Source organism: Callorhinchus milii, unplaced genomic scaffold (genome assembly GCF_018977255.1).
Source record: "Callorhinchus milii isolate IMCB2004 unplaced genomic scaffold, IMCB_Cmil_1.0 Scaffold1, whole genome shotgun sequence".
Lineage (NCBI taxonomy): Eukaryota > Metazoa > Chordata > Chondrichthyes > Chimaeriformes > Callorhinchidae > Callorhinchus > Callorhinchus milii.
This window is the reverse complement of record NW_024704742.1, coordinates 41253985-41280970: the sequence shown is the minus strand read 5'-3', so window position 1 is coordinate 41280970 and position 26986 is coordinate 41253985. Positions and strand designations below refer to the sequence as shown.

At 43.3% G+C, this 26986-nt stretch overlaps 2 protein-coding genes and 1 long non-coding RNA gene across 3 annotated transcripts; all 3 read right to left on the bottom strand.

The window, feature by feature from the left end:
* Window positions 1-1521: 1521 nt before the first annotated feature.
* lap3 (leucine aminopeptidase 3) lies at window positions 1522-11497 on the bottom strand. The gene is given in 13 exon segments (NM_001292552.1): window positions 1522-1895; window positions 1994-2106; window positions 3321-3400; window positions 4073-4175; window positions 5093-5181; window positions 6028-6152; window positions 6936-7094; window positions 7680-7844; window positions 8294-8453; window positions 9443-9548; window positions 9952-10006; window positions 10639-10754; window positions 11339-11497. Coding segments are annotated over 13 exon segments (1557 nt in total). The 5' UTR covers window positions 11429-11497; the 3' UTR covers window positions 1522-1699.
* Window positions 11498-16624: 5127 nt separating this feature from the next.
* clrn2 (clarin 2) lies at window positions 16625-20720 on the bottom strand. Its single transcript, XM_007889023.2, has 3 exons — window positions 20438-20720; window positions 18159-18338; window positions 16625-17357 (listed from the first exon to the last, which is right to left on the bottom strand). Exons 1-3 carry the CDS (start codon window positions 20688-20690, stop codon window positions 17092-17094), a joined length of 699 nt encoding a protein of 232 aa, XP_007887214.2. The 5' UTR covers window positions 20691-20720; the 3' UTR covers window positions 16625-17091.
* Window positions 20721-20724: 4 nt separating this feature from the next.
* On the bottom strand, window positions 20725-23758 carry LOC103175805. The gene is made up of 3 exons (XR_487533.2): window positions 23596-23758; window positions 22886-23039; window positions 20725-21183 (listed from the first exon to the last, which is right to left on the bottom strand). It is a non-coding gene; the product is annotated as an uncharacterized LOC103175805 (long non-coding RNA).
* Between the last annotated feature and the right edge of the window lie 3228 nt (window positions 23759-26986).

Here is a 26986-nt window from a genome sequence, read left to right as displayed (position 1 = left end):
GCGTGACGTGTCGCTGCGCCTGCGCCGTGCTCTCCCCTCCCCTCCCCCTGTGGGCGGGTTGGGCGGGTTCACGCCCAATTGGGCGGCCTCCTCACTCTGGGCCTGAGAAGCAGCAGCTTTTGGCTGGGGGACGAATTTTTTTTATATAATAATAATAATAATCGTTGCATTTGATATAGCGCTTTTCACGTCGGGAGGACGTCCCAAAGCGCTTCACAGAACACACTGTAAAGTGAATTGACTGTATATTTGTGGGCGAACGCGGCAGCCAATTGCGCACAGCAATGTCCCACAAACAGTCGTAGATTGAAAATGACCAATTTATTATTGTTTTGTTTTTTGGAGGGATTATTATTAGGCTCTGTGTGGAGTAAGGAAACTTGCCCAAGGTTTCGCCCTGTCTGGAATTGAACTCAGGTCTCTCGCTTGCAAAGCGAGTGCTCTAACCACTGAGCTACAGGACTCCACAAGATATAATTTAGATCTGCTATAAAAGCGCCCCCCCAACCCATTGGAAGACCTCTTCTTGCGCAGCGTGAACAGCACGATCCCGAATTAGCCACTCTGCTCGCCGTAGGAGGCAATGCAATGTCGTGCCACTTTTGGGCTACTCTTTGGTGTACTTTAGTCTACAAACGTATTTTAATTCTGGGTGTTTCACTGTCAGTGGTTCCAGGTGTCAAAAGTTTATTGAGGGAGAGGGACATCGTTTGCCCCAACATCTAGAAAATAGGCCAATGTTCTGCGCACAATTTGCTCCTGCCTTAACAAAAGCAACCGTATTTATTCACCGAGACATCTTAAGTCACTTGAGGCAGTATTTCAGGAGCAAATCAAACCTCTCTCGGTGCAACGTCAAGGAATGTTTTTATTTTTTTTTTAAAAAAAGAGCATTTAGCGAAATTATTTGTTTTGGGGAGGAATTTGTGTCACGTAGGTCATCACAAGAAAATCACTTGTATTGTCGTAGCACCTTAGCAGGAAGTCAATTCAAGTGCAGTGACTGTTTTTGTAGGCAAAAGTTTTTCTCCAACAACAACTTGGATGTATATAGTTCCCTTCATGCCGGACGGCGTCTCAGAGCGCTTCACAGTAACGGATCCCGGGGCCGAGCCAGAGGAACAAAGACAATGGGCAATGTTTTGAGGAGAGAGGTCAGAGAGGTTGGGGGGGTGTGGAGGAGTGGAGGGATTTGAAGACAAAGATGAGGATCTTGAAATCGATCCTCTCTGGGACAGGCAGCCAGTGCAGTCTGGCAAGGACTGGGGTAATCGGGGAGTTTGGTGTAGCTGAGAATGCGGGTGGCAGAGTTTTGAATAATCTGGATTTTATGAATGGTAGTGGAGGGGAGGCCGGCGAGGAGGGCGTTTGAATAGTCCAGCCAAGAGGTGACAAAGGCATGGACCAGGTCCATTGCACAGGATGCTCAAATTACAAATTGGATTTACAAAATGAATAACCTGATGCATACTGGAGAAAGTACACACCATTTAGCACAAATTAAAATCCAACACTGCCAATACTTTCTCATGATTACAGTGTTTTATTAATAAAAAATAGCTTAAATCAGTTGCAAATTACAAAATACAGCAACATGAAAGGCACTGTATCAAATTTAAGAATTTTTATTATTATTATTAAACAACTGTCAAGAATTGATGTTTTGAAATATTGTCAAAGAAATATTTAGTTCTCCTCATTATGCTTTTAGTTTTTCTCGACTCAGACGAGCAGCAAACTCTACCAATGTCCTGGTAGGTCTTCCTGCCATTCCCTTTCGCAGGTAAGGAACCTCATCTTTGTTTGTCATCACTCCAGCTATATCAAGGTGAGCCCAGTGAGGGGCTGTAACAAACTCTTGCAGGAATGCTGCTGCCGTGCAAGCACCTGCAGACCTGCAGAAAGAGAACCAGCAGAGAATAGATGTTATCGGGCAGCACTTTAATGTGCAAATAAACTGACAGTGTAAAAGTCACAATGGTACTGTGTTCACCTGCTATATTTGCCAACGTTATTGAGGTCTGCTAGCTGTGACTCTGTTACTTGTTTGGTGTAATGCTGGAAGAGTGGCATTCTCCACACACGATCTCCAGTCACGACACCAGCCTGAAAAGAGAAAGTATGCAATTAACAACAGATAATGATCAGAAATGCACTGAGATCCATGTCATTCAAATTAATTGGCAGAACATGTAACTAAGCCTAACTTCTCAACCAAATAATACTAATACAGTGCTTGTCTTTTCCAACACCAGGATTCATGAGTCTATCATCCTCATCCTCCCTCAGCTCAACTGGCTCCCCACCGGATTGAATTAAAGATCCATGTTTTCACATTTAAATCTCCATGCCCCCTCTCTCCTCACCTTCAAAGCCTGATGTAAAATCACTTTAAGTGCTTTGAGACATCTAGAAGACGTGAAAAGCGCTATATAAAATGCAAGGATTATTATTATTATATTATTTTCAACTGAGCTTTTGTTTGTTTTTTTCCCCTACTCGACTCAACTCAGATATCCAATTTGCTGTGTGAAGTGTTTGTGACGACCTCCCAATATGAAAAGCACTGTATGATGTAAATTGCTGTGGTTGAAGTGCTTCAGTTTAATGGAGAGGGAAAATGAATAAAGCACTACTTTACACAATTATTTCAGGACAAATTACAAAGATTTTCTAATTAATCTACATATTGCTGAGATCAAGAAGACAAAAGAGCACAGTAATTTTGAATGTATTTGTAAGTGCAATTTTTGATGAGCCTCATTTATGAAACAGATAACAGATCACACTGGATAGCTTCATTTATTCTCTCATTCATATAATATTCTACAGCAAATCAAGTTATTTTGTTTTAAATCACTATATTGATGGTGATTTGGAAGCGATTATAATGCTACGCCATCCTCTCAGTTTTCATCTAGACCATTTTTACCGCATATAATTCTTCCAAGTAGTCTGACAATCTGTAGCACATAGGAACATACGGAATCAGAAATAATCACAGCAGTTTATTTGGCTGACCGCAAGTAAAAATAAAAAGATACAAAAGCGTTAATCACTGTCCCTTGACCCCATGATCCCTCTCAGGCTGACATGGCAGTGAAGAATCTTTGAGATAAAGTGCACAGGGACCTTCATCCAATTTACAGAATTGCGCTTTTTTTTAAATTCATAACCTGTGAATTATAATGGTTGGTCAATTCAACAAATTGTTGTTTTAGTGTTCTAGTCTCCATTCTAAAATTCATAATTTTAAAAATAAATGCGCACGAGTACCGAAGAAGCAAATGTGTGTAACTTGTGACATAAGCCATCCTTACTTCTCGGAGGTGATTCCACAGCCAGTCTGAGTTGGTGAAGACTCCAGTTGCTGCTGACCCCAGAGCAACATCCATAGCACCTGTTAAATATCTCAATCAAATCACTGAACTGAAGATACAAGCAACTAATAAACCGGCAGAACAGGCTCGATGGATGAAAATGACCTACCCCTATTCCTATGTTACTATGTACTTCTAAATGCTTAGATTTTGCTACTTATGCAGTAACATTGGACTTCCAAGATCTTACAATCCACAAGACTTTCCACTTTATACGATGACCAACTCGAGTTATAAGTTATTTCCTTGAATATATTTTGAAGTTCTTAAGGTAACTGGGTCTAATAGATGTAGCTGTCGGGAGCTTTTTTACCTCCTATGCTGAAATCCCAGGATGCCTTTGGTATCTTGCTCCAGGGTGAGCTAAGACAGCAAGTGCTACTAGGCTTTCTCCAAATGGTTTCTCCACCAGATACCTTTAGGTGCACACTTTCCAGCAGCTCGTCACTCGATTGCAATCAGCAGCTGGAATCGCAGCCAATTTAATCCTCATTAAATGCGTGAGACCTGGAGCATTCCAACTGCTGTCCCAGCTGAGAACAGCTTACCCAGCTCAGACAAGGAAAATAACTTGGGACCTTCCTTCAGATCTATGTGGTTCAGTGACGCGCCAAGTGGTACACTAATCAGGTCCTGTCCTCACTGTCTTTATTGACATTGTGCAAATTCAAGAAAAGTCAACATAACTATACCTGTTAACGTGGCAGCATTTACAATCGCCTTGGGATTAAAGTTATGGGCATAGCACAGGGCATCAGCTAGTATCAAACGACCCTCTGCATCAGTGTTATCTACCTTTAAAATTCAAGGGAGAAAATTAATCCGCTGTTCGATGCTGAGGGGATTCAAATGATGAAATATAAACAAATTCTGTAGACAATGAAAGAATCTAGTCGGCATCTTGTCATTCTTATGGCTTTATAAATACATTGTTTGTGATTAATAGTCAACTCTCACATTAACTTATAAGCTTTAATCTTCCCACTCTTCCCATAACTGTTCGCTACAAGGTGCAGAAAATTGGCTTTCAAAATTAAAATTGAATTTATGAATTTACACCATTTTGTACAATCCTAAATTTTAAGGACAAAATGGTCTTGCATGCTAAAACTAGGTGGAATTTCAGCCCTCAGTAGCAAAAGCCAAGCAAATTTTTCCTTCCCTAACCTTAAGATATTAGAATTAGTTGCAATATCTCTTTGCTAATCTGGTTAAAATTTAATTCAGAACAAGGAATGAATTGAGGACCTTTGCGATCTGTATGGCTCAGTTACTCACTGCATTAACTCATGAGTTTTTACCAAGTTGGGGTAACAATTCTATTGAGCATTACGTTAAACTTCTGGTGAAGCACTATTATAATGGGAGATCCTATTGTCAAAGGCACCAAGCATAACACTCAACAGAATTTTTACCCATTAATTTTATTTTGCAATGTAATCAAATTAAAAATACTTTCCAGTTTGTTTAATGAAGTTTGAAAGTGCAGGTTGAATCTCACTTTAAATTCTCTGATTTTTTTACACTTTTACTTTAGCAATAATCACGTTCAATGGTGTTAAACTATCCTTTACCATCAAACCAAATTCCTATCTGTAAGGTAGTATTTTGTTACAGCAAAGATAACATACTCCTTCCCCTCTGTACCCAAGATTACAATATTGTTTGGACTGGTGAAATATTTTAGCAGAAATGGGAAAGTGCACTCTTACCTGTATTGTTTTTCCATTCTTCGCTTTGACAACATCACCGGGTTTATTTGCTCTACCATTCAATAGATTCTCACACAAAGGTGCTAGACCTAGAAGATGCATTAGAACAAACACAAAACAAGCTTTACAATCAGAACAATGCAACTCCCACCTCCAATTTTTATGCAGAGGTGGTTAGAATTAGAATACACATTATGTGTTGTGTATATATTATATACATATTATATACAATCAAATAAACAGGGATGCAATGATTGATGTGTGGTGGAGATTGATGGACTTGTGCTGCTTTCTCTAACTCAATAAATTACAATTTATTTAACACAACACCTAATTCTGACTCCACAGATTATACCATGGTTTAGACAAAAGTAAAACTTTAGGTTCAGTAATCAATTCTTTTACATTACATTACAGAGATAATAAGTGTGCTACTGACAGGCTAGGGAGTAACATCCTTTGGTGGGGGGGGATGAATTGAAGCGAAGGGGAGGAGAGGCCTGGAAATAAGTTAAAATGAAGCCTACTCTTAACCATTCAGTTAACAAATATCACCAGGAACCAGACTACTTCTGGTGCGAGAATATTTTCTTAAAAGTGATAAATAAAAAGAAAAGGGATATTTAACATTTACATTTGGTGTAGGTACATTTGGTGTAGGTATTATTAATTCTAGCAGTAAAGGCATTTACATTGTTGTCTTGTTAAGGAGATGAGAAGATTTATAACTCTGTAATTATAGGAAATAATATGAACTAATGTTTGTGATTCTGCACATTCATGCAGAGGAAACAATTGCATACTAGGGTGCTTAAGCAGAACAACACATGGAACATTCAGTGATCAGAAGGATAAAGGAAACTGCAGGAAAACACTTTGGGACAGGATTGAAGGGACTACTGGTAACACTGCAGTTTGTTACTCCAGTACCTTACCTATGATGTTAAGAGGAAGTTTTAAAGTTGCTGCAGTGACGATGGCAGAGCAGATGGTTGCTGCCCCTCCCATGTCACCTCTCATTGCATCCATGCCCGATGCAGGTTTGATTGAGATTCCACCACTGCAAAAAGAAAAGGAAACTAGTTACACAACAGATTATACTGAATGTACAGAAGAAATGCAAATTCCACTCTGTGCTCCAATAAAATCTACAACAACCCAAAAACACTGTAAATTGAAAACATAGTAATCCAAGCATTTTTCAAGGAACACATGCACTGTAAAACTTCTGTTCACTACATAATCAACACCTCCCTCCCTTCACTAAAGTAAGTTTGGTATACACTGTACATTGTGTATCAGCCTGACTCAATTCGTATCACTCTTTCCTCTAAATCAGAAGGACCTGGGTTTAAGCCCCACATCAGAACTAGTCTATGCTGACATTCCAGTGCAGTGCTGGGAGTGAGCTGGAGATGCCATTCTTAGGATGAGATGTTAAACCTACGTTTCATCTGCCTGCCAGGTGGATGGTACGATTTGAAAATGGAAGGGAGTTTCTCCTGGCCAAGAATTCCCCAAATAAAAATGGTCATTCACTCCATGGCTGTTTCTGGGACATTGTTGTGCACAGATTGACTACCGCATCATACCACTAAATTTTTATCTTCATTTGAGAACATTAATGCATTTCGTAGTTATACAACAGGAAATTTGCTTCTACTCAGTAGCATGAACCAACTGTGCTTGCACTTCTATGTAACATCAATTCATCAGTTTAATCTGAAACTGTTGTATTTCACCAGAGTTTAAATGTAGATTAAAATATTGACTGACAACACTGAGGCAATTGAGTACCACTATAGGTATCCAGCAATCTTATCCCGATTTAAAATACACTTACCTATCAAAGGTTACACCTTTTCCCACAAAGACTAATGGTGAGTCACGAGAGACATTGCAGCCATTGTAGTGGACTTCCAAGAAAACTGGCTTTTCATCTGAGCCTTTGGCTACACTAAGGAAAGCTCCCATTTTCTGCTCCTCAATCCAGGGTTCGGTTCTAAAAGAGATAAATGAAACAAAAGGGAGTCATAGAATTACAAGGCAAGGAATCAAGCCAATTAGCCCAATTAATCCGTACCAGTGTTTATACTCCACACAAACTTCCATACCTACAATTCCACTCTTCTATTCTGCTTGATTCCCTTCTCGCTCATTTACACATTGTTTCCTACTGAATATCATTGTTTCCTCTTAAATACACTGATGTTTTTGTTTCAACCACAGCTTCCGGCAATGAGCTTCACATTCACACCACCATCTGCATGAAGAAATTCCTTTCAAACTCCCTATTAGATCCTTTACTAGGCAAGTATGAAACAAATGTAGATTTCCCCCTGTAAAATATTGTAGCATTTGATTACTAATTTATAGGATATTAATACTAATCTGTTTGAAGTAGTTTATAAATGCAATGTATTTCCAGTTACTGAATGTCTACTTCATAAAAGTGCACATGTGTAGGTGTCATACATATTTCAAACTCTCAATCTGGTTTGGATACTCAGCAACAGAAGAGATTTTGCACGTCTGAGAATTCTGTCTGACTGAAAGGAAACCATAATTAATGCAGGAAGTGAGTTACCTTATGTGTACTTTGACATCAGCACCTGTTGAACTCAGAGTTTGTTGTATTGTCTCTGCAAAGCTGGTTGGAGTTAAATAATTAGCTGGCATTTCCATCAAGTGGCGCGCTAAATTCTGGCCTTCTGCATATGCAACTCCTTTCTGCCAGGCCTCACTGTCTGAACTTGCGGAGAGAAACAGCAGTAAAGTATTTAAAGTTCGGCACGCTAAGGGAAAGATGTTATGAAGCTATTGACATAATACTCTAATATGGTTGGAGAATTGGGTAATATTGCATCAGTTTGACTCAGTAAATAACATTCTCCCATCTCCTAAAGTTGTAGGTTCAATCCCTACATTGGGACTTGAGCTCACAAGTTTTGTGCTCATAGCTCAGCCCAGTCAGTATTGGAGGGGGGGAAAGAGACTGGAAATGCTGCATTTACACAAGACATTAAATCAAGCTGAATGTTAAACATCAGTGGTTAATTGAATAATATAGAAGCTACATAATAATGCAGAAGCATAAATATTATGGAATTTCAGTGCTTGGATCAGGTATACGTTTCTTGAGACAAAACACAATAAACAGAAATAAAGTGCACTTCCTATAAATTCATCAGGTTTAGGTACCTTTGATATGGTCTCACAGTGACCAAATTCTTCTTTTTCTGCTTCAGATCATTGTATTCAAATAAACCCAAAACGGATCCTTCAGCTGCAGACTGGGCATCCTCACATGGGTCAACGTCCACTACTGGAACCTCAAGGTCTTGCAACTGCCTGCATCCAACTGAAACACATTAAGATGGGACATTTTTCCATTAAAAAGTGCTGTGCATAACTCTTTGAAATTCAATACAACAGATTATTTAAACATCCATAAATAATCAAGTGAACCCCATTATAACCTGCTGGTTTGGGTATATAAACTCAGACCTAGTGTTATAATGGGGTGCACAAAAATGTCCACCAGTCAGTGTTTCCAGTCAGGGTCGTCATGTCATTGCTGACATTACTTACTATATGCACGATATTCACAGGACATGCTATAACCTTGCATGCAACATGTACGAAGAAAGCACCACTGAAATCACTTCCCATCAGAACTCCATCACAAAAACATTAGAAACTCCATTATATTCAGTAACTATAAACAATGAGAGCCAAGTATCCAAGAGCTGCATTGTACAAATTAAATCAGCCAAGTGATTCATTTGGGTTTTAATTTAAGAGGTATTTTCCAGGAAAAGAAAAGCTTCTCCAGCATTGGTATCTGCCTAACAGAGTGAAAGATATCCTGGGCTGAAATGGCAGGACAAGCCAGGGAATTCTGACCTTTTTCGGTCCTCAAACTCCCATTAATTTAACTCCTATTCATGTCCTTCATAGCATTTCCTGACAAGGGGTTGATAGATAATTCATCTTCCAATCACCTAGTCTTATCTGAACGATCACAACAATGCTGTGGTCCAACCTACTGCCGGGCAGTGAACAACAACAGTGCAGATTCATTCAAATCTGAAATTGTCTCAGTGAAAGAAACCACTTGAGCTCCATTCACCATCTGACCAGCAGGCGGCAGATTACAGAGAAGGACGACCACCTCAAAGGCAGACACTGATCTATCAGTCTGCAAACTCACTGCATCAGCTCAACTAATGTCAACTATTTCTCCAAGCTGAAGAAATTAACTATAGAGTCAACCAAACACACACACAATAAACCAGTACTGCAGTGTTCATTCACACGACATAAAGATAGATGAAAAGCACCTTTTACCTGCAATGGCAGCTCGGATATTGTCTTTGCTCTCATCATACTGTTCCGAATGACTGACTCCAGCTTCCTTGTCACCAAGACCAACAACTACAAGTTGGGGGAAATCCTATAAACACAAAATACCCTTTTAATAATTAGGAACACGGGCATTACAAATCCAATACAAATTTCTGTTCATACAGCACCTTTCACATTGGAGGTACGTCCCAAGGCTCTGGACAGCTCAGGCTTTTTGCACCTGAGCTGGCGGTGGGGAAATATGTTCAAAAGTGCAGTCAAAGAGGAAGGTTTTGTGGGACTGATTGGGTAGCTCTTCCAAAGGGGCACGATGGGCTGAATAGTCCCCTTCTGTACTGTAATATCCTATGATTCTGTTCTATGATTCTAATGTATTGCATGCAACCAGACCACACTTGCACCCCACATCTCACTTATTTGACACCGCTAAAACTGTAACATTGATGCATTCACTTGAACAAAGTATTGAATATTTCAAAGTGAAACAATACCTGATGGACACCATAAAATATGCGACTTTTGCCCTTTTTCAGTGCAGGTCCAGATCTAAAAAGAAAAGCAAAAACCGTTGCATTCTCAAAATCAGCAAGAATACCAGGTGGGCTTGTTAAATAGCAGAGAGCTCAAACATTATACTCTCAGTTTACACATTTCCAAATTGCCGAACCTCGATTTACCACGCCTCACTGTTCCCATGATTTCCAAACTCAATTGGCTTCCAGAACCTCAGAGAAGCAAATTTAAGATCCTTAGCAACCGAGGCCGATATTCCAGCAGTTTAGATCGAACAGATCGATTTCAAGATCTTCTCGCTAGTTTTCAAATCCCTTCATGGCCTCGCACCTCCCTCCCTATCAGATCTGCTTACTCCCCCACCCATTGCCTCCGGTCTCCTGTTCGTCCCTCCCGTTCCGTCATCGGCGGCCGCACTTTCAGCCACTACGCCCCGAAATTCTGAAACTCTCTCCCTCAATCCCGCCTCCTCGCCCCTCTCTCCCCACTTTCAAATCCTGCCTAAAGACCTTCCTTTATGATCGTACTTACGGTCACTTCCCCCACTCTCTTTCCCTCTGGCTCGGGGCCAGACTCCACCACTGTCAAGCGCTCCGGGAAGCTGCCGCGCGCGTGAAGGGCGCTATAATAAGTGCAAGTTGTTGCAGACACTGAAACATACTCACACTGTAAGAAGTTCCCGAAGCCTTCCTGACACAGAGTTGTCAAACGCTTCGCCTGCCTTTGTAAACTGACCCACCTCACCTTCTTTCTTCCCCGTATACACCCCGAGGACGAGACCCTACAAACGGAAGTAACAAGCGGCAACAAAGTCGGATCATTGTTTCTTTTTTTCTTACGATGAAGGGAAGGAAATATCTAAATAAGCGCAGCAGCCGCAAAACAATTCGCACCAGAGGCCCTCGTGCCCCTGGTTATTTGCACGCGCTCCGCTGCTCGGGTTATTGAAACAATAAGAAATTGGTCATTTTCAATCCACGACTGTTTGTGGGACATTGCTGTGCGCCATTGACTGCCGCGTTCGCCCACAAATATACAGTCAATTCACTTTACAGTGTGTTCTGCGAAGCGCTTCGGGACGTCCTCCCGACGTGAAAAGCGCTGTATCAGATGCGAGGATTGTTATTAGTAGTATTATGATGATGATTGCAACGGCGACGCTTGGTTTTCCAGACACGTTTCCTCGATCGGGTCACGCCGTCACCTTTTCCGCCGACTCGCAGCGGCGCTGCAGGAAAACAGAACAGCCGAACAATTGCAAACCGGTGAACTTAATGGTAACCCCTAACAATCCGGGGGGTGGGGGGGGGGGGAGGGGGGGGGGCAGTGTGTGGGTGTGTGGGTGTCAGTCAGTCAGTCAGTCACCTTGGAGTGGCTGCAATAGCCCCGGGACAGTGAGAGGCCCCTTCCCCGCCCCCACCCCCACCCCAACCCCTGTCTGAGTCTGAGCAGCATCTCAGCAAAATAATAGGGCCCAGAGAGCGTCCGCGAGGCCGCACCGCACACCCGCACACACCCGCACACACACACCCGCACACCCACACCCGCACACACACACCCGCACACACACACCCGCACACACACACCCGCACACCCGCACACACACACCCGCACACCCGCACACACACCCGCACACACACACACACCCGCACACCCACACACACACCCGCACACACACACACACCCGCACACCCACACACACACCCGCACCCGCACACACCCGCACACACACACACACCCGCACACACACACACACCCGCACACACACACCCGCACACCCGCACACACACACCCGCTCTCTCTCTCCCTCTCTCCCTCTCCCTCTCTCGCGGCCCCACACCCCACACCGCCTTTTGCCACTCAGCGCCGCCTTTGTGCGTCAATGGTGAGCGCCCGATCTCCCCTCACCCCCCCCCCTCCCTGCAAACCGGCAGCAGCGCCGCAAGCCGGCAACTGCCTGTCAGTGCCGCACCCCGTGCCTGTCAGTGCCCCGTGCCTGTCAGTGCCCCGTGCCTGTCAGTGCCCTGTGCCTGTCAGTGCCCCGTGCCTGTCAGTGCCCTGTGCCTGTCAGTGCTGCACCCTGTGCCTGTCAGTGCCCTGTGCCTGTCAGTGCTGCACCCTGTGCCTGTCAGTGCCCCGTGCCTGTCAGTGCCCTGTGCCTGTCAGTGCCCTGTGCCTGTCAGTGCTGCACCCCGTGCCTGTCAGTGCCCCGTGCCTGTCAGTGCCCCGTGCCTGTCAGTGCCCCGTGCCTGTCAGTGCCCTGTGCCTGTCAGTGCTGCACCCTGTGCCTGTCAGTGCCCTGTGCCTGTCAGTGCTGCACCCCGTGCCTGTCAGTGCCCTGTGCCTGTCAGTGCCCAGTGCCTGTCAGTGCCCTGTGCCTGTCAGTGCTGCACCCTGTGCCTGTCAGTGCCCCGTGCCTGTCAGTGCCCCGTGCCTGTCAGTGCCCTGTGCCTGTCAGTGCCCCGTGCCTGTCAGTGCCCTGTGCCTGTCAGTGCCCCGTGCCTGTCAGTGCCCCGTGCCTGTCAGTGCCCCGTGCCTGTCAGTGCCCCGTGCCTGTCAGTGCCCCGTGCCTGTCAGTGCCCCGTGCCTGTCAGTGCCCTGTGCCTGTCAGTGCCCCGTGCCTGTCAGTGCCCCGTGCCTGTCAGTGCCCTGTGCCTGTCAGTGCCCCGTGCCTGTCAGTGCCCCGTGCCTGTCAGTGCCCTGTGCCTGTCAGTGCCCTGTGCCTGCCCCACACAGTGCTCACCCACTCAGGGAGGGGCACACAGGTCACTTGGAGCTGTCCCTTCGGTTTGCCCCCCTCCTTCCCCTCTTTTAAGGTCATGACTAAAGACCTTCCTCTTCGACCATACATAGGGTCTCCGGCTTCCTCCCCAGGCTCAGCGCCAGGCTCGGCGCCAGGCTCGGCGCCAGGCTCGGCGCCAGGCTCGGCCCCAGGCTCGGCGCCAGGCTCGGCCCCAGGCTCGGCCCCAGGCTCGGCCCCAGGCTCGGCCCCAGGCTCGGCCCCAGGCTCGGCCCCAGGCTCGGCCCCAGGCTCGGCCCCAGGCTCGGCCCCAGGCTCAGCGCCAGGCTCAGCCCCAGGCTCGGCACCAGGCTCGGCCCCAGGCTCGGCCCCAGGCTCGGCCCCAGGCTCGGCCCCAGGCTCAGCGCCAGGCTCGGCGCCAGGCTCAGCCCCAGGCTCGGCGCCAGGCTCGGCCCCAGGCTCGGCGCCAGGCTCGGCCCCAGGCTCGGCGCCAGGCTCGGCCCCAGGCTCGGCCCCAGGCTCGGCCCCAGGCTCAGCGCCAGGCTCGGCGCCAGGCTCAGCCCCAGGCTCGGCCCCAGGCTCGGCCCCAGGCTCGGCCCCAGGCTCGGCGCCAGGCTCGGCCCCAGGCTCAGCGCCAGGCTCGGCGCCAGGCTCAGCCCCAGGCTCGGCCCCAGGCTCGGCGCCAGGCTCGGCGCCAGGCTCGGCCCCAGGCTCAGCGCCAGGCTCAGCGCCAGGCTCAGCCCCAGGCTCAGCCCCAGGCTCGGCCCCAGGCTCAGCGCCAGGCTCGGCCCCAGGCTCAGCCCCAGGCTCGGCCCCAGGCTCGGCCCCAGGCTCGGCGCCAGGCTCGGCGCCAGGCTCGGCCCCAGGCTCAGCGCCAGGCTCGGCCCCAGGCTCGGCCCCAGGCTCAGCCCCAGGCTCAGCGCCAGGCTCGGCGCCAGGCTCAGCCCCAGGCTCGGCCCCAGGCTCGGCGCCAGGCTCGGCGCCAGGCTCGGCCCCAGGCTCAGCGCCAGGCTCAGCGCCAGGCTCAGCCCCAGGCTCAGCGCCAGGCTCGGCCCCAGGCTCAGCGCCAGGCTCGGCCCCAGGCTCGGCCCCAGGCTCAGCGCCAGGCTCAGCGCCAGGCTCAGCCCCAGGCTCAGCGCCAGGCTCGGCCCCAGGCTCAGCGCCAGGCTCGGCCCCAGGCTCAGCCCCAGGCTCGGCCCCAGGCTCGGCCCCAGGCTCGGCGCCAGGCTCGGCGCCAGGCTCGGCCCCAGGCTCAGCGCCAGGCTCGGCCCCAGGCTCGGCCCCAGGCTCAGCCCCAGGCTCAGCGCCAGGCTCGGCGCCAGGCTCAGCCCCAGGCTCGGCCCCAGGCTCGGCGCCAGGCTCGGCGCCAGGCTCGGCCCCAGGCTCAGCGCCAGGCTCAGCGCCAGGCTCAGCCCCAGGCTCAGCGCCAGGCTCGGCCCCAGGCTCAGCGCCAGGCTCGGCCCCAGGCTCAGCCCCAGGCTCAGCGCCAGGCTCGGCCCCAGGCTCGGCCCCAGGCTCGGCCCCAGGCTCGGCCCCAGGCTCAGCGCCAGGCTCGGCGCCAGGCTCGGCGCCAGGCTCGGCGCCAGGCTCGGCGCCAGGCTCGGCCCCAGGCTCGGCCCCAGGCTCAGCGCCAGGCTCGGCCCCAGGCTCAGCGCCAGGCTCGGCCCCAGGCTCAGCGCCAGGCTCGGCCCCAGGCTCAGCCACTGTTAAGCGCTCCAAGATGCTGCCCCGTGTGAAGGTGCTATATTGATGCAAGTAGTTGTTGGCAAAATTGGTCCAGTCAATGCAAGGTGTCAAATTTGTAATTGCAAACAGTGAGAAGAATTACCTTCCCACTTTGACCCACAGAATGATGAGATTTTCTTGATTCGTTTATTATAAATGTTTAATTTGTAGCAACCCTTTAAATATTTGAAACGACAGGAGATCTTTGATCTTCACCTGAAGAAGCAGCCGGGACTGTGGTTTGATGTCTCATCCATGGATCACATCTCAAACAATGCAACATTACCTCCAACATTGTTGCAGCAAATGGTGCTTCAACCTCCATCCTTGTGACACAAAGTAACGGGACTACTAACTGAGCCAAATTGACACACAATGTGGTTTAATGATGCACTTTAAGCCATTTGTACAAAGTAGTATCAAAGCATTCAGTCTCAATGCCAGACTTTCTTCATGCTCAGCTGTTAGCTGTGTATTTTTNATTTAAATGTGTTTGCAATACACTAATTAAGAATGATATTGCTTCATTAACTGCTTTCACTTGCTTTCTAATTACTATAAATTTGGGAGCCAATTTATGAAGTAAATTAACTTTAACTTTGATGAACAATTAACTTTGTGGTCACCTAATGAACTATGTAATCCTTGACTCTTGTTTTCAGCAAAATCTCTATTCTCTTTCCATTTTTTCCTGCATCTAACATAAATTATCTATTCTCTGGAAATTCTCCTGTGCAACAGGCAATCAATTCTGGTTGAATATAATTGAAATTTGTGACATTTCCAAATGGAAAGAGGTGTTGTCATTTCCGTTGATTGTTGGTCTTTATGATAATTAACAGGTTATAAGTCCATAAATAATCACTATTTGTTTTCAATCTGTACAAACCAAGGTACACACGAAGATCACGAATATGTTTACAAACTGTTAAAAGAGACTAGACACATATGGAACATAGTAATACAATCTATGCAACTTGTTATTGGAGATGGTAGGCATACTTGGAATTTTCGATAGGGGATATGAGACATATATGTGACCTATTAATAATAAACAATCCTTGCATATATATAGCACTTTTCATACGGGGGATGTCTCAAAGCACATCACAGAATATACTGTAAAGTGTAGTGGCAGTCAGTTTGCGAGTTTAGTCAGAGACATTCACATTGTGACCCCTATAAATCTCCCATTGCAATTAGCAATGGGAGAGACCAAATCTGACAACATGCAATAGAAAATGTACACATAGACTTTGGCAGAAACAGCCTTTCTCGGGGCCTCAGTCAAAGACTCTAAATTGTCAACTTCAATATGGAGGGATTCTCTTCAGAGAAGGCTGATGTTCTAACTGGAAAGAAAGTAGACTCTTGTAAGAAACACATAGAGACACCAGCACCAAACATCCCTGACATGCACATTGCCATGGACATTGAAAGTAGCATCAATGGCAGTACGATACTTGAATGTGACAGAAGACAGGTGAAAAACCCTGCTGTAAAACTCTATAATACAGTGGAATTTATTATGGTTGAACTTGACCAAACAGCAGTCGTTTTGGTTTACAAACACCAGGTGAACAGGTTGCATGGCCAACCGACCTTCCCCTGCCAGAAAACCCATGGCTTGTGCTCCCTGACTTCAACAGTCACAACACCATCTGGGGCAACAAACAACATTACCTTGCTCTATGATCCCAAAGCCAAATTTATCTTTCAAAGCGCATCCTGACCCAACTTTGTCACCTCTGATAATGCAGGCAACTTCAGAAGGGATGTCAAGGCAGTGATCACAGGATAAACTAATGCAAATGACAATAGAGGCTGCAGTTCAACCCAGAAAAAACAAGTACCTGCTGAGATTCAACTTTAGAAAGGCTACCTGGGAAGATTTTACCTCTGAATTTGATAAATCTATCTGTAATATTACTCCGACACATGAGCACTACAGAGTACATTTTTACTTCTTATATGCAGCACCTTGGATTTATCTGTATTTAACTTTGTTTGCAGTGATCAGAACACATCCCTACCCTATTTGCCTCCTCTGATTCTACAGTAGTTTCCCCTGACTTGGAGTTATCTACAAATTTAACTACTTTGCAATGAATCTGTAAATCTATGTTATTAACATGTATAAGGAACAGATAATATTCAGTGAAGTAGAGAGACAGAGTGTACATATTATGGCACAGATTTTATTTAGGTAGGACTTTGTTGTGGAACACTGCAATATTCATATCTCCTTCTGAATACTAACAACTACTGAGAATCCAAAATGTTAAACGTTGGTATTGAGAGAGTTAAAAATTATGATCTGTACTGCCATGTATTCAGCTGGACCATAAAATAGCATTTAAAAAGAAACAAAGCAAATCATTTATTTGATATCAATAAAGTATGGTATTAAATGAAGAAAATAAATCTTTTATACATGTTCAGAAATAATGCAATGATATATAGTCATTTACAAGATATTTTTCCATTAGTACCACAAATTTGGTAAATAGTCACTTTAACTGTTAATCACAAGAATATTTTGCCCACTCTTTCTCATTGTACAAATAAAATGAATATGATTCCCAGAAGGTAGATAATTGTAGTGATATTTCCATAAATGCGTCTCCATGTGATAAATGTAACTTTTGGTAGCTTAGTACATTATATCTTCGGGTGTGACATTTGCTTCCTCTGTTTTGGTCTTTAACGTAGGGAATTGCACTCCGCTAACACGTACCAGTAGCAGGTTTACAACATGCACAGCAGCACTCGCCACACACAGCCAAAAGGAGAAGTCGAAGCACTCCTGAAAGATGACAAATTTAAAAACATTTTCCCGAAAATTGGCAATTCGTTCTGTATGGCGATGGATCTTCACAGCTGCAATAAAACAAACAACTGCAAACACTCCACATCCACCTGCAAAAGGAAACTGATGTTAATGCCTTTGTCTGCTACGATAGATATTCCCTTACTCAAAAAAAAATGTTTCTTAGAATATATATTCTGGAAACCTAGCATGAAAAAAATGTATATTTATTTATGTACTCTGATGACAAGAAGTTTAAGGTTATAGCATTGAAATGAATCATTTAGCCCATCAAGTCTACATTGATGTTTTTCTCCACATGAACCATCTGGTCTAAACCCATTCTCTTGCTTGCTCCCTCATGCTTTGATATTCCTCTTTTTCACCCATCAATCTTATATCTGTGTTTAGCTAACAGTTTAAAATGCTTAAGATAAACCCTAATCTATCCTGGGTATCTTATTTGATTAGCACTGAATTTCAAACCAAAAAGCACTAGTCCACATGCTGGCATCCCTTTACTCTTTTTAGGATTCTCTGAAGTTGTATCTGCTTTGGTCTGCCGTTATTGGGGTGTCATCTTAGTCTACGCAATTCCAAGTCCTGATGTGGGGCTTGAATCCACAACCGTCTAACTCAGAGGCAAGAGTATTACCACTACGCCAGGTAATAATGGGTGAATGGAAGGTCCTTATTGCCCTTGATATTTTTATTCCAACTTTACACAATCTTAGTTTTGTTGAAAGCTCTGATAATTGGGAAAAATATTGAATAAATAGTTCACTTGCTTGTTAAAAGTTGCAAGGGTGTTTGACGGGATTTCATGACAAGTTAACAGCGGGACATGGCCAAGGATAGAAATATTATGATAGTAGCCTAATGAATTATGATATACAGCTCCGTACACTTACTTGCTATCAGGTTCCAGAGGTAAATTCCCATTGGCCCCTTTATCGTTTGGTATGGGATCTTCACAGCATTATAAATACAAAACCCAAAACTGACCAAAGCAAATGCAATGGCGAAGCAGAGAAAAAGTATAACCAACATATGAACTGCTGCATGCAGCGTTTTCACCAACTGTGGAAAAACTGAAAACATAAGATTAGAAATGATTATAGTAAAAATCAAAATTTGTAGCAACTCATGCAACATTTTCTCACAAAAACATCTCAGGTGACATAAATATTACATTTGGTATTGAGGTTAAATATATTTCTTACATTTTGTAATCCTGAAGTACAAAATATGTATGTTTTTCTTTGGATTCGATCAGTTATATTTTACATCCCATCCCTTGCCGTTTGTTGCTGACTTGATGGTTAATGTTTAAGGAGATGAGAAAGTGAGGATTCAGGAGGTAACACAGGCAAATCAAGCAGAGTGAGTTCTTGATTCCCAGTTTCTTTCTCTGTCTTGCCTATAATGACTTGCAATGTTTGGATGGGTTTCATCATTTTTTTTCACAGGTTTCCCATTATTAACTCTATAATAAACTGTTTGTAATAGAGATTAATATTTGTTAAAGTTTAAAACAGGAGCCCTTGTTTCAAGTATTTTTTTAAAAAACCTGTGATTGCAATGTCAAGCACTTTAAGATGTCCTCCTGGCATGAAAGGTGCTATATAAATGTAAATTGATACTATTGCAAGCTTTAGAGGCTTTATGCAGGCTCAGCGCCTTGGGACGTCCTCCTGACGTGAAAGGCGCTTTATAAATGGAATCTTGTTGTTGTTGTTGTTGTCAGTACATGAGACCCGAAATTGCACCGAGTCCTAACATTTAAGATCTAGTACAATTGTGGAAATTCTTACATTCAGTCTTAACTTGGTTAGACTAACTTTAACAATATTCCACAATTTTAGGATTCTCATGTGCTGGAGCATCAATAAAGTAATTTCCTCTTCAAACCAATTACATTCCCTATTCAAATAATCTGCCATTTTTATATAGGGAGAGTTGTGTGGCACAACTAGGTTATACATTGCATTGACATTTAACAGTGACATTTGTTCCTTTTAGAGGCACAATAAAATTAAATGCCACATGGAATAATTTAATTTGATCGTGTTTTAAACAGCAGCATTTTGGTTTTCCTTTGCTTGATTAAAACGCGAGAGGTGCAATTTTACCCCACTCTTGCATTTTATGGCAGACAATTATGCCTTGTTAAATGTTAAGTTCCACAGCAAATTTTGCATAAAAAAAAGATTAATTGCAGTTTGAAAAATAAGTGCATTGGAGAATCAAAAGGAACCTTTTGTTAAACATAATTGTTGTGATTCCTTAAACAGATGTTGCAGAAACAAAATTGTTTCACAATATGATCCTCATTGTATCCACACAAGTGGTAAACGATTGCAAAAGCATGATTTATTTTCCAAACGATCTTACATTTAATAACTAGCATTATCTTTGTGTTCTGGTATTGATTTTCTTTTTGCTCAACAAAAACAACTTGTATTTATATAGCATCCTTTACATGGAGTAGTACCCAGAAGCACTTGACAGTGGTAGAGTCTGACCCCACGCCAGGGGGAGAGGGAGTAGGGAGGTGACTTTAAGCACAATCAAAAATAAAAGTCTTAAGTGGGATTTGAAAGTGGGAAGGGAGGGAGCAAGACGGAGGAATTGAGGGAGAGAGTTCCAGAGCTTCGTGGCATAGTTGTTGAAGGCATGGTCACGATGGTGGAGCGGAGGGTACGAAGTACAAACAGGTGGCCGGAGCCAGCCGAGCGGAGGCAGTGAGTGGTGAAGTGGGGGGGTAAGTAGGTTGAATAGGTTAGGAGGTGCGAGAGCATGAAGCGATTTGAAAACAAGTGAGAGGATCTTGAAATCGATCCGTACAGTAATTGGGAGCCAATGGAGCCTGGCAAGGATTGGTGTGATGGAGGTACAGAGTTTTATGAGGGTGAGTTTCCGGGCGGCAGAGATTTGAATTATTTGGAATTTGTGTATAGTGGACATTGGAATAGTCCAGACGGGAAGTGATGAAGGTGAGGATGAGGGTTCCTGTTGCTTTGCTTGTGAGGTACGGATGGAAGTGGGCAATGTTGATGCCATCAGTCTGAACTGGATTCAAACTAAGATTTCAGAGATGAAAAGAGATGTAACCTTCCTATGCCATTCAATTTAATAATCAATAAAGATAAACCAATTGAATCATTTTTCCCAAATCTGCCATAATTACTTAAAATTTTGGAAGTCCGTCCTCCAAGGCCACACTGTCGGATCTTTCCTCCTTGGAATAGCCCATAGTAAATGTGTCCAATAAACTTTGCCAGTTCTGGATCTGTAGCATTTACAATATCAGCCCCTGTTTTGCACAGAATGGTACCAGTCACCCATCGCTTTGTCCCCAGTGCCACTGCCAACAGGAGTGCAGACATAAAGCTTACAGCAGAAGCTACAGAAAAGAGAATTTTTTTCAGGCGACTGGGCATTGCACCAAAGCGAATGTCAACAGTCTGACTCTGTCAGTCTCTTAATAATTGAATGTGTCAATGAGATTTCATGTATACAGTTGGCGAGAAGCTTCATCTGCACATAGCCTGCTTCCAAACCATTTTCATGTTCGAGACAAATCACATTGGAATCAAATAATATTTCAAAATTGTTTGCAACTGCAGGAGATTCAATATAACTTATCCAACGTTCCATCAGATGTAATACTGGTTGTTCACAGGTGGCCTTTGCATTTTTGCTTAGTAGTCTTGGCACAATTTTCCAAAAATATTAAAGAAATAAGAAGGCCATCCTATTGAAAATGGCATTTACTATAGGCGATATGGTAACCATCCCAGTGAACAATGGTGAATGCCACACCATACATGGTCACTTGTCATTGGGTTGATGATTCCAAATAATCTTCGTAAACATGAGTATAAAAAGATCCAAACGTGTTGTCCATTCAGATAGAATGGTAGCTCACTGTGACTGTAAAAGAAAAGAAAAAAATACAGTGAAAATATTCATCAATCAGCAACATGCTCTTCTCAACTTGCATTGTGCAATAAAATTGTCTCAACGATGTGACAAGGCTATATCAAAAATGCAAATATTATTAAAATTAAAGACTCTCTGTAACATTGGTTTTGACCTTAAAGCTGAAGGTTAGTTGTTGGTAGTTCCACTCTGGTGGCCTTACAAAGTAATGCATCTGTGCACCTAAGTATTAGCCCCAATTGAAACTCAATGTGTTGCCTATTTATCTCTGGTTTAAATCTACTCTAAATCATTAAAGTAAGTCTCTTTTTTGTTTCTCCCTCTCTTTGTGCTGCATTTAATGGTTCAATATTAAATATGTTTGAACATTCTCAGCTCAGTTCAGCAGCAGAGTTGAATGCAAGCACAAAACAGCCCACAATTCAATACTATTTGACAGAAAGACTGTAAATGTGGGTGGAGTGGGAAACAGAGATATTCAAAGTATGGAGCAAGAGATATTTTTCTAAGGATGAGATTAAGGTGTGTTGCCATAGTAGATTAGAGGGAGTTTTACTCTGTATCTGGTCTATGCCAAACCTATCCTGGGGATGTTGTTGTACTGAAACAGAGACCACATGGGGTCCATTCAGAGAACAGAAACTCTTCCCTTATTCCCCAACCTCTGCATGCCAATAACTAATAAGACTCATATCTGCTCTACAGGTTTATTTTCATTTTCCTCCCTTTCTGAATTAGTCCAATTAGGAAATTTCCCCAAACATATAGTCCAGTGTCTTACCCCAGCTTCCCAAACTTGGTCAAAAATGCTCACAAGTTCATAATCATAATTGTGGAGTCCTGTAGCTCAGTGGTTAGAGCACTCGCTTTGCAAGTGAGAGACCTGAGTTCAATTCCAGGCAGAGGGCGAAACCTTGGGCAAGTTTCCTTACTCCACACAGAGCCTAATAATAATCCCTCCAAAAAAACAAAACAATAATAAATTGGTCATTTTCAATCTACGACTGTTTGTGGGACATTGCTGTGCGCAATTGGCTGCCGCGTTCGCCCACAAATATACAGTCAATTCACTTTACAGTGTGTTCTGTGAAGCGCTTTGGGACGTTCTCCCGACGTGAAAAGCGCTATATCAAATGCAAGGATTATTATTATAATCACATTTGATTGACCAGCACCTCGATATTGCCAAATGGCAACAAAGCCAGTCGTAATGACTATTGATGCACTTGATCAAAATCAGTAACTAAGCATAGTTAAAAAATTTGATCTTGATAATAATAATTATTGCATTTGATTTTGCGGCTTATTACACATCAAGACTTCTCAGTGCCCTTCACCAGATATCCTGTTATGTGGATTGACTGTATTTTGTGGGAGAAACACAGTAGCCAATTTGCCCACATCAAACAACCATGGAGTAATTGACCAATTTTATTTGGAGTATTTGTTGGCTAGGACACTGGGAGAAACTCCTTTCTCTTTTCGAATAGTGACATGGGATACAACGTCAAGTGGAGAAAGAAGGGGGAACCTTAGTTTAACATCTCATCCAAAGGATGAAAAGGCCTTCATGGCCTTTCTTGCCAAAAGGCCAAGAAGTAACCTGCTATACAAAAAGACATTTGATCCCTGCCGATACATATCTTGGTTAGTTCTCCAGTGACAAGCAAAAGGCACTGATTGAGACTCTTACCTGGTTAATTCCCAGGTAACTGATTCCTCCTCTCAGGATGTTGTCCACAATCTCATTGAATTACTTTCCATGCAATTAACGTATGAGCTCTGTCTGTGTGTAGTGTGCATCTCCTCTTCCCACCTTCCAGCAAGTACAGTGGAATCTCATGATACTAAACATCGAAGGAGGGAAAATCAGCCCAGTTTCCGGCTGCCCAGTGAACCTGCTATAATTCACTGTATGCACACATGCACAGCTGTTAGAAAGTCACTCTTTACATCAGAATAATGCATTCGCCAATGAGATCAAGCCCTGAAAAAAAAACTTACTCTACTTTGTTAATATCATAAGTTTGCATAAATGAATGGTAACAAGTCGACAACATCATGAAGATCCGTTTAACATAAAGTTCAAAGAAAATACAATTACAGGATTACAGAACACTGCGTTTTATACAGATAGAATGTTTTTCTTATTGCTGAAATACAGGGTTGAAAAGGAAAGTAAGCCATCTCAGAGTTTGAGCATTATTGTAATAGATAGAGCTCTGGTGTCTGTCTGTCTCACTGTGTTACTGATCTGGGAGCAGCATTGCTGCTGTTCCTCTCCTGGTTGAACGAGGCTAAAATCCTGTAGGTAAATTTAAGACTGGGAATCTGAAAAGGCTCAAGTATCCAAACAACTGTCATAGTCCCGTGTTTATCACATATTTTAGGATCAGAACTTACAGTTTCCGATCTGCTCACATCGACCCCTCTCACTGCAGCTGTGAACTCCTTGTAAAATTCATCGTGAAAACACAAATGAAATGCTGTGAGTGTGCAACACCAAGGCATATTATCCCAGAAAGTAATTCTTGGAGTGATTCTGCACTCCGGCTGTAAGTGATTCACTGGCAGTGGCGTTTCTAAACACTATAACATGTGATCGTTCCCCAGGTTACCTATTGCTCAGCTCTCACTGCCCTGCTACCCTATCCACTGTCGAGACACATAAATAATGAAACTTCTGCAACAAGATAGGCGCTATTTCGCATTCAGATTACATTAAGACTACTCGTTCTGCCTCACCGATAGCTATCAAATTCTGTAACTCACCTTTTGATCCTGGTTTTGTCAAAAGTAAATTCTACAAAGAGTAATTTCGGCAAAAGAATCCATCCATCCCTTGTGTGCAGAGGAATTAACATTGCAAAAGCCCTGGCTCTGGACTGGGGGCATCAATGCTATATCATATGACCCATATAGAGGCTTTGACAAATTTGACCAGTCAGTGTGTGTAAGCTATTTGGTGTGTAAATTTCAAGAACAAATCCTCAATTTTAACAATAATATCCTTGCATTTGATATAGCACCTTATCACATCTTCGAGACATCTCAAAGCATATTGAATTGACTGTATATTTTGTGGCCAAAATGTAGCAGCCAATTGCTCACAGCAGAGTCCCACAAACAGTTATGGATTATACTTATAATTTTTTAAAATTTATCTTTTGAAGGGAGTTTAAAACAAATCACAGAATGAATGTTTCAATTTAAGAAATGATTTCAGTTCTGACCTAGTATTACTTTTTATGTTCCCTCTATTATATGGATAGTTCTGTGTCCCAAGCATGTCCCAGATTGCTATAACATACTGTACCAGAGAGCTCTTATTGAAAAACATAGGAAGGAACATAGGAACAGGAGTAGGCCATTCAGCCCTTCAAGCCTGTTCCACCATTTAATTAGATCATGGCTGATGTGTATCTCAACTAATCCTGTCATTCTCAATTTCCTGCTTTTTCCCCATATCCCTTGATACCTTGACCTACCAAAAATCTATCAACCTCACCCTTGAAGGTGTGGATGGATCCAGCACCTACGGCCTTTTCGGGGAGAGAATTCCAGATTTCTACCATCCTTTGAATGAAAAAATACTTCCCGATTTCACTCTGAAATGGCCTGATTCTAACTTTAAGACTACGCTGCTTGTTCTCTGTCAAATCCCTTTATCATCTTAACCACCTCAATCAAATCACCCCTCAACCTTCTAAACTCAAGGGAATACAATCTTTATTACAGCCTTTCCTTGTAACTTAACCCTTTAAGGCCTGGTAACATTCTGGTGAATCTGCGCTGCACCCCCTCCAGAGGCAATATATCTTTCCTGAGGTGTGGTGCCCAAAACTGAACGCAGTCTCCAGATGGGGTTTGACTAATGCTCTATACAGCTGAAGCATCATTTCTTCCCCTTTGTATTCCAGGCCCCTTGAGATAAAGGCCAACTTACCATTCACCTTTTTGATTACGTTTTGCACCCGGGAACTAGTTTTTAATGATTTGTGGACATGGACACCCAAATTCCTTTGCTCCTCCATAGTTCTTAGTCTGTCCCCATTAAGAACATATTCTGCTTTATCTTTTTTCGATCCATAGTGGATGACCTCGCACTTCTCTAAATTGAACTTCATTTGCCACTCACTTAATCTGTCTAAGTCCCTTTGTAACTTCCTACTCCCATCTACATAATTTATTGAGCCTCCTAGCTTAGTGTTCTCTGCAAACTTGAATATTAAACTTTTTATTTCTTCATCCAAGTCATTTATATGTCAAAAAAGAGGGTCTTGAGTCATGGCTTGATTTGTTAAAGGCAAATCATGTCTAACAAACCTGATGGAGTTTTTTGATGAAGTAAACGGAGAGGGTGGATGAAGGTAGTGCAGTTGATGTAGTGTATATGGATTTTCAAAAGGCGTTCGATAAAGTGCCACATAATAGACTCATTAGAATCATTGAAATCTACAAAATTAAAGGGACAGTGGCAACATGGATACAAAACTGGCTGAGGGACAGAAAGCAGCATAGTTGTGAATGGTTGTTTCTCTGACTGGAGGGAAGTATACAGTGGTGTCTCCCAGGGTTTGGTGTTAGGACCACTGCTCTTTTTAATCTATATAAATGACCCGGACTTGGGTATAGGGAGTACAATTTCCAAGTATGCAGATGAAACAAAGCTAGGAAAAGTAGTAAATGGTGAGGAGCATAGTAGTAGACTGCAACAGAACATAGACAGACTGGTGAAATGGGCAGACACGTGGCAGATGAAATTTAATACAGAGAAATGTGAAGTGATGCATTTCGGGAGGAAGAATGAGGAGAGGCAATATAAACTAGATGGTACATTCCTAAAGGGGCTGCAGGAGCAGAGAGACCTGGGGGTGCACATAAGCAAATCTTTGATGGTGGCAGGACAGTTAGATAAAGCTGTTTAAAAAAAACATACGGGATACTCGGCTTTATAAATAGGGGCATAGAATACAAAAGTCAGAAGGTTATGATGAACTTTTATAGAACACTGGTTAGACCTCAGCTAGAACGTAATACTGGTGTTATTCCTTTCCTCATTTGGAAGAATGGTATCTAACAGTCTATCTCAAGTAAATTAAATGGACATTGTGTTGATACAAGATCCTCTACAATCAACTAAGAAGATCCAAAAGTCAACATTCACGAGATAGGGTATAGGCATACATGGAATTCTCAATCTGGTTTGGCTACTCTTAAGCATGGCAATGGGTTTCCCATTATGTCAGTCACCCAGCTGACCAAAAAAATACTGTAAATGTACTGCATTGTTGGAGGTGCCATCCTATAGATGAGACTTTTAACCAACAGACTGTCTGCCTGTTCAGGTGGATGTTAAAAATCCCATTGCACAGTTTGAAAAGAGAAAGGAATTTCTCCTGATGTCCTGGCCAACAATTCCCAAATAAATTTGGTTACTCACTCCAAGTTTATTTCTGGGACGTTGCTGTGGAATTGGCTGCCACATTTGCTTACAAAATACATAGTCATGCTCACAATGTGAAAGCCACATTAACAAATGCAAGGATTAGCATGATTTTCTTTGTTACACAGAAAAAAACATTGTTGTGCTTAAGAGTATCTAAACCAGGTGATAAACATTGTCATTCTTTAATTACATCAACATCCTTTCTTTTTAATCCTTTTGAAACAATCTACATAGTCAAAGGTGTTGACACAAAGAATGTTACAAGTTTCATAAAAAATTGGAGAGGCATTCTGAGTACATATTACTTTGTAAATATCTAAAGCCCTATGACTACAGAGAACATGT